The following is a 15,057-nucleotide window of genomic DNA, read 5'->3' as shown; positions in this document are numbered from 1 at the left end:
GTTTTGGATAAAATTGAATTTTTTTTTTTTTTTTTTTTTTCCTTTTGTGGAACAAAGTTAAACAGACCAAACTTACTTGTTAGATAAAACTAAGTATTACAGTTCTGAATGCTGGGTTCACCATTATGGCAATCATGAAGAATTCCTGATACTATCTGTGAGCAGCATTCATAACCTCTGCTATTTGTCTGAGTAAACGTCAGAGGACTCAAGGAGATAGTGATATTTAACAGACTACCTCATACCAGAAGAGGAGGGGTAAAGGAGAAAAGGGCTTGATATTTATGACTCTAGGAACTATAAGTTGTAATTTAATGAGATCAAAGCATGTGCTGCATGCTTATTTGCTGCACTAACAGCTTTGAATAAAATGGTTAGAAAACAGACAATGTACTAAAAGTTCAGGATATTTAAAAGCTATAAGAGCTATAAATTCAAAAACATACTTTCAGTCGAAAATCATTTTGTGAAGGTCTCTGCTTTTAATTTAATATGCTATTAAGATTACATAATTAATATATAAAAGAAAAAGAAAGACTTAAGAAAAGATTAGTTTTTACTTTTGTCAGCCACATACTGGGTTTTTGCCCCTTGCCACTCCCTTCCCACTTCCCTGTTGTTTTATAACAGTTATTGTAATAGGAATTGATGTATTTTAGAGTATCTTCTGTAAAACTTAGCTGATTACAACAGCTCCATGCTTTCAGTTGTGGAAAAATGTATTGACAGAAAGACATAAGACATTTGTTGCACTTTGTAACCTAGGCAGAAGAAAAACTTTTAGAAAACCAATCCTTTTTTTTAATTCAGAGAATTGTAAGCTACTTTAAGTTTTAGCCATATACCTCAGTTTAATTATATTTTTATCAATAGGACATTGTATCTTAGGAGTGAATCTAGAACAGAACACTAATTTAAAACAAGCCATCTAATTAATTTCTAAGTTGTTTACTTTATACAGGTGTATCTTGCTCCAGGAAAACCCAATATAAAAGAATTTTAAATTCAGAAAAATTGTTGGAAGTTTTCTTTTAAAAATTACCATTTTAGTGCACAAAAAAGCAGCTTGAAAGCAAGGTTTTAGAACACCATGTGCAAAGCAAAGAAAGATGTACATTATTTTAAACCTAATATCATTGGTGTCTTTTAAAAAAATCAGTTCAGCATAAAAGATTTTTTATTACTCAGGTGGTGTTTGATTAAATAACAAGAAACAACATAAGTATTAGTCAAACATCCTGAAAATCTGAGTTGAGATTAAAACTTTGAGGTACTCTAACAGATATTTTTCCTTTGAACTAATCTCTTTTAAATTTTTAAAAACTTAAATTAATTGCTGAAATGACTGTCTTTAGTTTTGTATCCTTCAGTACGCATAGTCAATTTAACTATCATCCTGTTTTTGAATGTTTATCCAAGGTGGATATAATAAGATCAATAAATTCGTTTATTCAGGAAGTTTGTTGAGTCAATGACCATATGGCTTATGAACTAGAATGTTTTATTATATTGTCTTATGTCTGTAATTGTTGTTTTGTAGAATATTCTTGGACCTGAATTTGTAATGCAGAATTAACCCATTTTAATCTCACAAGTTTAGGGTTGTTGATTAAGACAGTCAAGGTTCTAGCCCCAAAATATGCTGTTCTTTTATTTATTTATTGCTGTTCTTTTAAAGTTAGCATGATGTTAGTGACTCACCACCTACTAAGCTTTATTTTTTTATCATCGATAAGAAAATTTTAGTGGTCTGTTCACATTTAAATGAGAAGCATCTGTTTATAACATGGTGGTCTACAGGGTTGTGGTTGTTACCTTGATCAGAGGAAGCCATCTCGTTCAATCAGTGATTAAACCCCCAGCACTGTACTTTCCTATGTGCTATACAATACACTGAGCACTATACTACGCCTACCACTTTCTATACAATTTTACAAATTGACTATGAACTATCATGTCATTAACAATAGTCTTATTTGGCTGACATTGACTGCTGTCACCAAGTATTTTTATTGCCATTTGCTTTATCCTGAATAAATCAACTTTGATTTCATCAAATCTTATATTAGGCAAAGGTGTCACATTTTTTTAATATCATGTTCATCACTCTTTTCTTCTTATGTTCATTAAAATTTTTGGTTCTTCTTAGATCCCTGACTGTATTACGTTCTATGGGATAAGTATGAAACGTGGTTCTTTTCCTTGAGATGTTCATAGTCTACAAAAAATCTCTTATTGTAATCAGTTATGAAATAATGAATCTTAATTCTTTAAATAAAGAATACTTATTCATAACACCATTAGGACTTCAGACCACTTTATTCTAAAAGTAGAGAAAATAATCATAGAATCCCTTGAATTCACCTTAGTAGTAATAACAGGTAACAGTGCCTAGAACATAGCAGATGCTCAACAAATACTTGTTGCATAGATTATTACATGCCAGGCACTTTGTTAGTGTTTTAAAAAATTATATCTCCATTTTACAGATGAGGAGCTTGAGACAGAATGCATTTAAGTAAGTTACCTAAAGTTACACAACAAGGAAAATAGAATGAGGTTTGGAACCCAAACAAATTTGGCTCCAGAACCTGTGATCTTAACCATTCTACTGGTAACAGTAACAGTATAAGCAATTCATCCGTGTAAGTTTCCTCTCTGCTTCATTCACCATTAGAAAGCATATGTTTATTAAAAGGGGAAGTTGCTAATATTCATCCTCCTAAACTACTAGGTCCCCATAGACCTTGACTCTTTGTATCTAGACTAGTATTTCCATTACCTTGAAACTTATCATTAAATACTGCTTCCTTTGGGCTCTGTCATTCAGCCCTTCTCCTTCTCCCACCAGAGCATCCTTTTCTATCACCTGTACCATTTACATACCCCACTCTGTTCTTAGATTGACCTCTAGTGTTTTAGTCTCCATTACTTCACCCAGTCCATTGGCCTATTTCTGCCTACACATAATTCCCTGCATAATATTTCTCATTTATTCTGTTTATTTTAACTCATACTTTACCTTTTTTCTCTAAAACTAAACCTTTCAACTATAGTCATCCAAAGGAGGTACATGACTTAGATCATAACTAGTGTTGCTTTTCTCCTTATATTCTCATTTGCAATATGAATTTAATGATGTCTGCCTTTCCTGTTTTATATATGTGTAACAAATATAAAATAATATGTGGAAAAGCACTTCAGAAAGTTTAACATGCATAGAAATTTATGGGATTATTGTTACTTGCAAGTGAAATTAGGTTAAAATTAAGGCATATTTTGATGGTGCAGTTTTTCTGCACCATAACTATAGGTGGGTTATATGCATAGGCTTTCAAGACAACTAAAACATTGCCTCATCTGATAAATTTTTTATCAGATAGGAAAGTCTGAAATTTCTTCCAACTCATTAATTGCTTTTTCCCCCTTCGTGCTTGAATTATATTCTGTTTTTACAATGACTAGTTCTCTCCCAACTATTTGTCTTCTTCAGATCTTCTCTAAATTTCATGGAATCATAAGGATCATCTGATCTACTGGTTTTTATCTTTCTTTGAGTTGTAGAACCTTCTGTTAAAGATGTGGAAACTCAGTATTAAAACAAAGTAGAGCTACTTGTGCTTGAAGGGAGAGTTTTAGGAACACTGGAGCCATGCAAGTTGGCTCTTTCTTCTCTATCAGCAGCTGTGGAGGGGCTCCATGGAACCACTAGGACTTCTCAGAGCACAATTTAAAAACCGTTAACTGGATCCAACAGTTAGTTGAATTATTCAGAGTCAAGCATCTTGTAAAAAAGTCTCCATTTATCCTCACTTTGTACTGTGTACTATTTGTAGTCAGTAATATTCTAAACAACCTATAAATTTTATAATGTTATTTGAAATTCTTCATGTAGTGGATATTGTGATAATTCCTCAACATCTAGTGCACCTCATATGATCAGTCGGTCTCTAAGCCAATTAATATCATCTCCATTCCTTATGCCAGTATTTGGTTCAGGAATGAGCATGTGATCTAATTCTGGCTAGCAGGAGGTGGTTCAAAGAAAAATTCTCTTACTCTTTAGTAAGAGTTCCAGGAAGAGACAGTTGCTGTGGAATACCTAAATTACCTCATTATTATTTAATGGTTTAAGTATGGTTTTCTGATAGTTATAACCAAAGCATCCTAACTTATACTGACAATTCATGCTTTTCATTACAGAATATTGTATTTTGTACAAAATGATGTTTAAAATATAAAACGTATTAATTTTGAACATCTGTGTGATAGTTCACTTTTTTTTTTTTTTTTAAATTTATTTATTTTTACTTTTTTGGTTGCACTGGGTCTTCGTTGCAGTGCACGGGCTCTCTCCAGTTGCAGCAAGCGGGGTCTACCCTTCGCTGCGGCGCGCGGGCCTCTCATTGAGGCGGCCTCTGCTGCGGAGCACGGGCTCCAGGCGCGCGGGCTCAGCAGTTGTGGCCCACGGGCCCAACCGCTTTGCGGCATGTGGGATCCTCCCAGACCAGGGCCCGAACCCGTGTCCCCCGCACTGGCAGGCGGACTCCCAACCACTGCGCCACCAGGGAAGCCCGATAGTTCACTTTTTAAGGGTCTTTGGGTACAAGTAAATTCCTCCGGTTCCCAGATTATCTTTTTTTTTTTCCAATTCCTCCAAAGCTGTATCATAATGTCTCTTTCTTTTCTTCATATTCTTTTTTTCAATTAGCTCATCCTCCTTAATTCCATCATTCACTTCATATAGATGACTTCATATCTATATTTCTAGCCTCACATTTCTTTTAATCTCCAGTTCTGTATTTTCAACTGCCTGCAGGTCATCGCCTTTTATGACTTACTGTAGGTCACCCATTGGATTGATTCTTTATTCTCCCCATGCTTCCTCCTCCTGCTGCCAAAAAAAAAAAAAAAATCATGCAACTCTCCTTTCAAAGGAAACCATCTTGCTGCCTATGAAGGTGAACCATCACTGATACCTTGAAACTTCATTTGAGGGAATTCATCATATGTAACCTTTTATAATTTGAAAAATAATAAATGAATGGTTTTTTTTAGAACAGTAACAGCCTATGGCTTAGGCTTTGTGATTTGTGCTTTTTGGCTTTCTTAAGAGTGAATCTCAGAATATTGTCCCTCTCTTATTTCTTGTCTTTAATAGATTTTTCGTCTATTTCATCAGTAAAGTAGATTTTTCGTTTCCTTTCCATTTTCATGCATCTCTGTTTCACATTTCATGGTCTCTTATTTCTTCTAGCTTCATCTAAACGCTTTGAAATCATCTTTTTTCCTTCATTTCCTTTGTCTATTCAATTATATCTTTCTTTAGAATGTCTCATTTTTCATTATCCATTTCTCAGTGGTATAGACATTCATCATCTCATGCCTGGATTAATAAAATAGCCTCGTAGCCAGTGTTCTATTCTCCAGTTGTGGTTTTTTTTTTTTTTTTTTTTTGGGCGGGGGTTGGTATGCGGGCCTCTCACTGTTGTGGCCTCTCCCGTTGCGGAGCACAGGCTCCGGATGCGCAGGCTCAGCGGCCATGGCTCACGGGCCCATCCGGTCCGGGGCACGTGGGATCCTCCCGGACCGGGGCACGAACCTGTGTCCCCTGCATCGGCAGGCGGACTCTCAACCACTGCGCCACCAGGGAAGCCCTATTCTCCAGTTTTGATTCACTCTTTTTGCTAGACTAACTTTACTAAGTTACTAGTTTAATATTCTTGCTTCTACGTGCCTGACACATGCTAGATACTTAGCATATGTAGAAGGAATGATAAATTGAATAGTTCTCCTTTGTCTAACAAATCAAGTCCAAAACTTTTTTTTCCAGCTTTATTGAGATATAATTGACATATAACACTGTTTAAGCTTAAGGTGTACAACATGTTGATTTAGTCCCAAACTTTTAAAATTGGCTTTCCAGAACTTCCATGGTCTGGTCCCATTTTACATCTTCAACATTGTTTCCTACTACTTCCTAATAAGCATCTTCCATTCTGTTTAATCCAAAATCTTTGTTGCCATTATCATAATTCTTAATTTTCCCTATCTTTTTACCTTTTCTCTCCTCCATATTCCCTGCCCCAACTTGAAATGCCTTCTCTCAGCTTACTTGTATTAAACAGGATTGAGGCAGGAAACAGATGGTACATTGGTATGGGAAATTGAGAAAAGTTTGATGAAAGAGCTATTTACAGAGTTGTAGGCAGAGTTAAGGGAAACCAGCAAGGGATAGAAGCTAGACCTGATGGTGGCAAGGGAAGGAAGCAGATACTGGAACCTGGAGGGAGCTATAGGTAAAGCTGTAGAAGAAAGCTACAGTTCAGAAGCTGTGACCTTTGGTAAAGGTACAGAGCTATTGCCAATTTGTTGTCATGTAGGGAGGGAGCTGGGGAAACACCTCCATCTCTCTATCTTCCCAGCATACTGATTTACTGATGCCTCCCAGAGATTGAACCCCACAAGCCAGAGAGAAGGGAGCTTGCTTGCTGTATCCACAGATGCCACACAGGCCACAGAGAAAGTAGAGGGTGAATCAGGAGCGACAAATGAAGGTTATCCAGTATACTACTCATTCTTCAAGGCCTACCTCCTTCATTAAAACTTCTTTCATTATTCAGTACATGCTGATTGTTCTCTTTGTACATTATTTTGTCTGCCTGCTTTTCTGAAAATAAAGCTGTATCTCTTAACCCACGCGGTTACTTTAGCAGTCATTTTATGTAGTGCACATATCTAAAGGGAATATGTGAACTAAGACCAATGAATCCATTCTCCTGGATTTTGGACTAGGGGGTAAAAGGTAATCAATCAGGCAAGTTTCCCTCTAGGTGGCTGAGGTTATAACATGTAGAACTGTGGAGGTATTGACAGCCCTGTTTTCTGCTGTTCCTTTTTCAGCTTCCTTGATACCACATTCTCTTGGTTTTCTTCCTGCCTCAGTTGACTGTATTTCTCAGCCTTCTGTATTAACAGCTTCTTTAATCCATGAATCTTGGAGTTCTTTAAGACTCAGTCATTTGTCATCATCTTTTCTCTAACTAATAACTAAATGACTGCACCTGTTTCCATAGCTTTACATACTATTTAAAAACTGATACATGAGAAATATGTGTTTATTGTAGAAAAAAAGAGAAAACACTTAACAGCAAAATGAAGAAAATAAAAATTTCCTGTAATCTCACCACACTAATTAACCAACTTCGGTACTTAAATACAACCTTTTAAAAACTGAAGTATATTAATCAAGATTCTTAATTGTAAGATGATTTTTTTTAGCAAAGGAATTTGGATGTTGGTCATCTCAGACTTGGAAAATTGTCAGAAACAAGAGAAGGTATATAACCAACTTCCACTACTAAGTTGTTGTACACTGCAGCTTGTACCATCACTGTTGACCGTAGTAGATACTGCTACTGCTACAGCAGTATCACTGTTATCCATGGAAGGTTGAAGTAACTAGCACAGCCCTTGCTATCTACCAACAGAAAGGTTTGCAACAGTTCTTATGTTACTAGTTCCTGATCCAATATCCAAGACAAGTGCTTCTGATTATCAGAGCCTGGTGTCATGCTTATAAAAGTAGTATTTGGCATTTCTGGCTTCTCTAGTGGGCCTTCAAAATTCAAAGGGAGTTCAGGTGCTGTGTAATCAAGAATGTGAAAATCAGATCCTTGAGTATTTAATATACAATATACACAGAACAGCAGTACAATAAAGTACACGCCATTCAGAAGTTGGTGTTTCGGGATTTAAATGTGTTTGGATGTATCTGTTAAACTCAGTGGATATATAACTTCACAGTGAAGACTTCTTTTGTATCCCCTTCAAGTCTATCCTCTACAATGATGCCAGAGTTATTTTTCTAAAATGCAAATCTTGTTATGTCATTCTCTTATTCAAAATCCTTCAGTGGTTAATTCCTCATTGTCTATAGGATAAAATTAAAACTCTTTAGCTTGGCCTACAAATCTTTCAATATTTGAATTTTGCCCAATTTCTAGTCACAACTACCAGTACTCTACTCCTCCCCCTTACCCATAACATATTAGCTCCAACCATATCATATTAGTTCTGTTTCCCTGAAAAATATGCTCTTTCATGTTTCTGTACTTTCTGAATCTTTTTGCCTGGAATATCTACTCATTTTTTTGTCCTCTTCAAAAATTTATCTTCAAAGACTCAGTTCAAATACCACTTTCCTGTGTAATGCCTCCTTGATGCCCTCAACCAAACTGTTTCATTCTTTATACTTCTATACATTCCTTCCTGTATTATAGCACTCATCACGTTATAATTATTTCTTACATAAATTTTTCTTATTAGCTGCTAATAACTTGGGAATTGATAATCTTTTATATCATGTTTTTATCTTAAAGGATTTTTGTTGAATAAGTCATCAGTGAAAACACCCTGCTTCTGGTTGGTTAGTTCATTTAGTTAGTGTATTCTTTTTAAGAACAAAGATCATGCATTCTATCTTTGTGTCATTGCGTTTGCCTATTCCATAACTACAAATAGCATTGGCTAATTATCTTGCAAGGAAACTAGGGGAAAAGGACCTTGATGGGCAAGTAGTAGTATCTTAATATATGAAATATAGTAAATTATAGTGATAGGTTTAAAATGAACTTTAAAACTGTCAGAAAAGTGCCTTGCTTTGATGAAACATGTGTACTGAATTCTCTGTTTGATGTTTCTTATGTTAAGGAACTTAAAAAAGTAACCTCAGACTTGATAAAGACCAAGGTCACATGTCAACAACATAAGATGGGAGAAGAAAACATCAGTTTAACAATTAAAGAACAAAAATTTCAAGAACTTCAAGAAAGACTCAAAATGGTATTTAATTAAATATATTCATGTTTATAAAATGAACATTTTTGTAAAATTTATGAGATATATAAACAATAAGAGGATTATAATACAAAAACGTTCCTTCTTTGTAGAGTTAATATACATAGTAAAGATTTTACAAATTTTTAAAAAACTGCTAGATAACTTTTGGCATTATCAACAAAACTTTAAGATAATAAAATTTAGCTATAACCACTTTATTTTCACTTTAATATGGTATCAGGTAATCTTCTGGTATAATGGTATCCTCAAGAAAGCTTTTGGAGATGAGAAATTCTGTAATTTCTAACATTAATGTTTATAAGTTTGCACCAGCCTGTACTGGGTATCTAACACCATCTTCAGTTCACTAGAGTCACTGCTTCAACAGTAATCAAACATTGGTTCTCTGGAGTAATAATAGGTCATCACACTCCCAAATTTGTTAAGCACTGAATTGAATGTACAATTTGCTGAATTTTGTATCATAACTTTAAAATTATTCACATTTTTTAGGAATTGGAATTAAATAAGAAGATTAATGAAGAGATTACCCATATTCAAGAAGAAAAACAGGCAAGCAATCATAAGATAATTTGGAAGCCAGTAAATATTTTAAAAACCAAATACAATGTGGGAAATAAACTAAGTTAAGTAACAAATGGAATCATGCCTAGGTCAATTCATAGCACATAGTAAGCACTCAGTTGGTGTGTATTGAATGGATACATGTGTACCTCTTTTAACCAGGTCTCACGTATACTCCCATTAAAAAATAAATCAGAGGAGAAATGGAGAGATGTTCATCAAAAGATACAAACTTCCAGTTGTAAGATGAGTTAGTTCTGGGGATGGAATGTATAGCATGATGACTTTAGTTAACAGTACTGTATCATATATTTGAGAGTTGCTAAGAGAGTAGATTTTTTTTTATGAGACTCCGAAGACATATTATTTTAAAAGTATTTATTTAGTTAGTTGAGGGGTAGTCGATTTACAATTTTATATTAGTTTCAAATGTACAACATAGTGATTCAAAATTGTTATAGATTATACTCCATTTAAAGTTATTATAAAATATTGACTATATTCCCTGTGCTGTACAATATATCCTTGTAGCTTATTTATTTTATACAGAGAGTCTTAAATGTTCTCACCACATACAAAAAACTTGGTGATTATGTGTGGTGATAGAGATTTTAACCTTATTGTGTTAATCATATCACAATAAATATGTGTATCAGATCATCACGTTGGACACCATAAGCTTGCATGTTATATGGCAATTATATCTCAATAAAGCTGGAAAAAAGATTACATTAAAATATTTTATAAATAAAATAAAAAGAATAAAAATAAATTAGTTTTTTTCCTTAGTTTGGACCACTAGCAGATAATTATTGAAATGTATGTATGCTTAGAGCATGCATTTACAGGACATTTTACTCTCATTTGCATTTACTTGATATTTATACTTATTCTATTCTAAAAAAACATATGTGAAAGAAAATTTCTCCTGTTTCTTTTTTTTCTCTTCTGCTTTTCCTCTGTTTGATTCTGAATGCATGCCATGCCATCCTAGCCCACCAGCAGTGATATATTTTAGTAGTGATAATATTTACCATTTGGGGAGAAAACCAACAAAAGTTTTAGTTTTGAATTCTTTACATTTTTCAGTAGTGTCACAGAATTTGTGGTCCATTTCAAAAACTTTGTTAATTATTTGAGGAACTCTTAGAAATAATACTTTGTAAGAAATCATGTAATACAAATTATGTTAAATATTAAATTAATAAAATATGCCATTAGTTTATTTCAGTATATTGTTTATTATGGCATTGAAATTAACTGTAAAGATAATAAGTTAAGAAACTAGAAAATATATTTTTAAGAATGAGTTTAGAAACATACCTACTGCCTTAAAACTTTATCAATTAATATGTCATATTTATACTTTTTTATAGGGCATCATCATTTCTTTCCAACAATTGCAGCAGTTACTTCAGCAACAGACTCAAGCTAATACTAAAATGGAAGAAGAATTGAAGGTGCTAAAAGAAAATAATCAGGATATATATACATATCCTGATTTTATATATATATATAAGTATATTTTCATCTAATGAGTTTTACCTGTTTAGTTGCATTCGTCTGTCCAACTTTATCTGAGATCATTTTGAATTTTAAGGGTAAAATACTGGTCTCCTTCATCAGCTTGTTATCAATGTCCAAAGTAATGAGCATTTATTTTATTTTATTTATTTATTTTTCCCCAGCATTTTTTAATGAAAATTTTTGAACATACAGGAAAGTTGAGAGAATTGTATCATAAACAATCATACACCTACCGCCTAGATTCTACAATGAATATTTTACCTTTTTGCTTTATCATGTTTCTCCACCCCTTTTTTATAATATGCATTTCAAAGTAAATTGCAGTCATCTGTACACTTCACCCTTACCATATTACATCATGAGCATCATTAAATAGAGCTCAGTACTTGACAGATCTTTTGTTTGCTTTTTGAGGTGAAATTTATGAGCATGTTTTATTTTAAGATTTAAGTTGCTAGTTAAATGTTCAGTTTTATCAAGTAACTGATTTGTAGCAGATTGGATGGGTTTGTGGGGTTTTTTTCTGTGTCTTAGAATTGTGGCCAAGATCCAAAACTGAAAATAAAAGGTGACAAGTGTCACCACATTCTAGGAGAGGAATCTGTGACCTCACAGAAATGGAGCGGGGCGGGGGGGTGGAAGCTCCCTCTTCACAGGAACATGATAGAACTGGCCCTATTACCATAACAATCACCCCATCATCCTCTTCCCAGTATATATACGAAAATGATTGTGGAGGAGAAGAAGTTATGGCCACTGATGTTTTGGGAGTGCAGGTTCATTAAGAGAGATTTTTCTCTTAAATCCCTAATAGAGAGAGATACACTTCCCCTCATGAATCTAAGTGAAGGAGTCTACAGGAAAATTGTGTAAAAATTGGGGTACAAAAAGGGGAAACTGCCATCTTGTTTTTTAGATGGATGTTTGAGATGCTATCGAAACCTGAAGGTCCACTGTGGTGTTGCCAGTAAAATGTGATAAGTTCACGTGGGAGAACTTGGCATATGTTTCTTGAAGTTTTGAAGTGTATACCAAGAACATATAGACTGATGCCCAGTGCTAGTCTAGAAATTTCAAGGAGGAAAGTTTTTGGAGTAATCTGTTCCAGTGGAGCTTGAAGTGTATATTATGCTTGTTCTAATGCTATATGGCCCTGGAAGTGTGCAGAATTGAGAATATGGTGGTTCCTTGGCTCCACGTGAAGGCATGTGGAGGTTAGTGGAAGAGCAGGAACTGCCAAGTGATGGGATGTTCAACTCAAGAGAAGGCGTTGGGGACATGTTCCACTGGGGTGGCCAGTAGAAAATATTTGTGCGCCTCTGAAGGGATTCTTGGTAATGAAGGGTGGAGCTGAGCATTTCCCAGGAAAAGTACATTCACCTCCCACAAAAAGACCACTCTCAGCAGAGGCCTGGGCCAGATTCATGGGAATGTAACCAGTACAGTTGCATAAAGCCCAGAGGAGCCTTGAGTTCAGGTTTAATATTCTGTGGCCACTGTCTTAACATTATTTTTAATTAATTAATTACTTTATTTATTTATTTTTGGCTGTGTTGGGTCTTCATTTCTGTGCGAGGGCTTTCTCTAGTTGCGGCGAGCAGGGGCCACTCTTTTTTTTTCCGGTATTCTAGGGCTCGAACCCGTGTCCCCTGCATTGGCAGGCAGATTCTCAACCACTGCACCACCAGGGAAGCCCCGTCTTAACATTTTTTAAAAATTTTATTTATATATTTAATTTATTTTTGGCTGCGTTGGGTCTTCGTTGCTGTGTGCAGGCTTTCTGTAGTTGCGGCGAGCGGGGGCTACTCTTCATTGCGGTGCGCCGGCTTCTCATTGTGGTGGCTTCTCTTGTTGCAGAGCACGGGCTCTAGGCATGGGCTACAGTAGTTGTGGCTCGCAGGCTCTAGAGCGCAGGCTCTAGAGCGCAGGCTCAGTAGTTGTGGCGCACAGGCTTAGTTGCTCCACAGCATGTGAGATCTTCCCGGACCCAGGCTCAAACCCATGTCCCCTGCATCAGCAGGCAGATTCTTAACCACTGTGCCACCAGGCAAGCCCCTTTTTAAAATTTTATATTTGAATATATGTTTTGTAAATTAAGTCTGATGAGAAAATGGAGCATGCACTGGGGCTTGAAGCCTCAGCTCCAGCGTTCTCCTGCCCCCTACTGCCTACCAGGAACCATTCTTGGCTGCTGACTCTTCTACCCTTTGGTGCCCTCAGCCCGGCACAGCCTTAGCCTCCCTGCTCCTGTCTTGCCACTGCTGTGAGTCGACTGGGTCACATTGGTGGGTAGAGGCTTGTGTTCTCTTGTTGCCCTTTAACACAGGTGGAGGCCTAGATGTAGCAGGGAGGGTCTGAGCTGAGTACATGTGCCCTGAAGCATCCTCTGTCCCAGGTTGGCAATGCCCCGGCACATTAGGTAGTTGCCTTGGCAGGGAGTGAATCCCCAGTCCAGGTACTGAGTTGCATCCCTGCCTGGCAGTTGCAGTCCTTTAGAGGTTACCCACCTACTATAGGTTGGGGCAGAGGAACCATGGGATGGAGAGACTGACTTCACCAACTTCAGCCAGGACATAATACATAGGTGTAGCAGCTTGCAGGAGGTAGAACCCAGTGCTGAGTCGTGTGGTGAGGCCCTTAGGCATCTGTGAGGGTCTGCCTTTGGCCTGTGAATATTCCCAGGGGACCATAGCATTAAGTAGAAAATAAAAAGCACCATGGTAGGTGGAAAGGAAGGAAAAAAGAGAGGGGGAGAGAGAGAAAGAGAGAAGGAGGGAGGAACCACAAAGAAAAGAAAAAGTTTTGTATCTAAGTGTCTTTAATTTCTGTCACCTGGCCCCAGAAATTATGCTGAGTCCATCATCATTGAATGAAACCAAACTTAACCTGAACAATGAAACACTTATCTTCTTACCATTGATGTTCTATGACTAGCCATGTAAAGAGAGGTTTGCCTTCCTCTTTTCTTTTGCCTGCCCCCAGTACTAGGGAGAGGGAAAACGTATACTAGAGCCAAATCTCTCCCTTCTTTTAATGCTTTCACCTACTCCAATAAAAGATAAGTTTAAAAAAATTTCTCTTAAAGTCCAGTTATCAGCAAGCATCTCCCCCCCTCACCTGTTCTACCCACCCTATAGATGCATAACTGGGACTGTTTCTCTAAGGTGTTGAACTTTCTCTCAAGAAACATATGATATAATTTATCCAAATTGTTGATGAGTAACAGTTATCAGGATTGTCTGATAACTTTCAATCCATTTAAAGGAGTTGATGCGTAGATTTTTAGGATGATCAAAATGTTAGAGATTAGCCAGTCCAACCATTTCATTTTGTGATGAAATAGAGATCCACTAAATGTAAGCAGTGTAGTTCAAGGCCCTATAATTAGTGGCAAAACCAGAATTAAATCTTTGTCTTGATTCTACTTCAGCACTATTTCTACAACATTACATTGTTAAGATATTTTTTCCTAGATCTGTGAGAACTGCCATTCTTGTTACATCAGTTATACAAAGACTGCAACTTTCAAATTGCCCTTCATCGGCTCTAAATCCAATGTTTATGTATTGTTGAATTCTACAGGGCCTACAGTAGTCATAAATATATGTAGTCATGTGTTTCTTTGAGTTAGTGATGAAGGTAACTATGGTTCCAGGATCTTTTAACTATAACTGCCAGTATTTTAGATAATCCAAATGCCTCTCTCTTTTACCAGCCCCATTGTTGCCTGAGCCTTGATAGTACATGGAGAAACTAGATTTCATATAGTAAAATTTCAAACAAAGTATTGGCAAGAACAGGGTAGAGTTGTCCACTTTTTAACAGATAAGGGCATTAAAAAATAAACAATACCATCTATCATCACTTTCATTTTATAAAAGTTAACGTTTTAACACCAAAAGTATATTAAGGATGTAATATCAGATAAAGGACAGTCCTTTACAAGAGAACACACTTGATGACTTTATATTGACATTTCTTGCCATGGACTAGTGAGATTTTTGTCATGGATCAGTACTTGTTTACAGACTGGTGCTGGAGAACCACTGATATATAGTATAACAAAATATTAATGTTTAACTCTTGCTGAGGATTATGCTGCAT

The 15,057-nt window shown here is 36.0% G+C and overlaps 1 protein-coding gene across 4 annotated transcripts in view; it reads left to right on the top strand.

Annotated features, from left to right (window-relative positions):
* CCDC73 (coiled-coil domain containing 73) overlaps positions 1-15,057 on the top strand; it is a 139,028-nt gene that overhangs the window by 88,691 nt on the left and 35,280 nt on the right. For all 4 annotated transcript variants that reach the window (XM_024752575.1, XM_024752572.1, XM_024752573.1 and 1 more), the window contains 3 exons: positions 8,713-8,844; positions 9,355-9,414; positions 10,803-10,886. In XM_024752575.1, the coding sequence (XP_024608343.1) occupies positions 8,713-8,844; positions 9,355-9,414; positions 10,803-10,886 (276 nt within the window). The remainder of the gene's footprint in view (positions 1-8,712; positions 8,845-9,354; positions 9,415-10,802; positions 10,887-15,057) is intronic.

This window comes from Neophocaena asiaeorientalis, unplaced genomic scaffold, assembly GCF_003031525.2.
Source record: "Neophocaena asiaeorientalis asiaeorientalis breed wild unplaced genomic scaffold, Neophocaena_asiaeorientalis_V1.1 scaffold196, whole genome shotgun sequence".
Lineage (NCBI taxonomy): Eukaryota > Metazoa > Chordata > Mammalia > Artiodactyla > Phocoenidae > Neophocaena > Neophocaena asiaeorientalis.
Note: the sequence above shows the minus strand (reverse complement) of the source record. Positions and strands in the feature narration are given on the sequence as shown.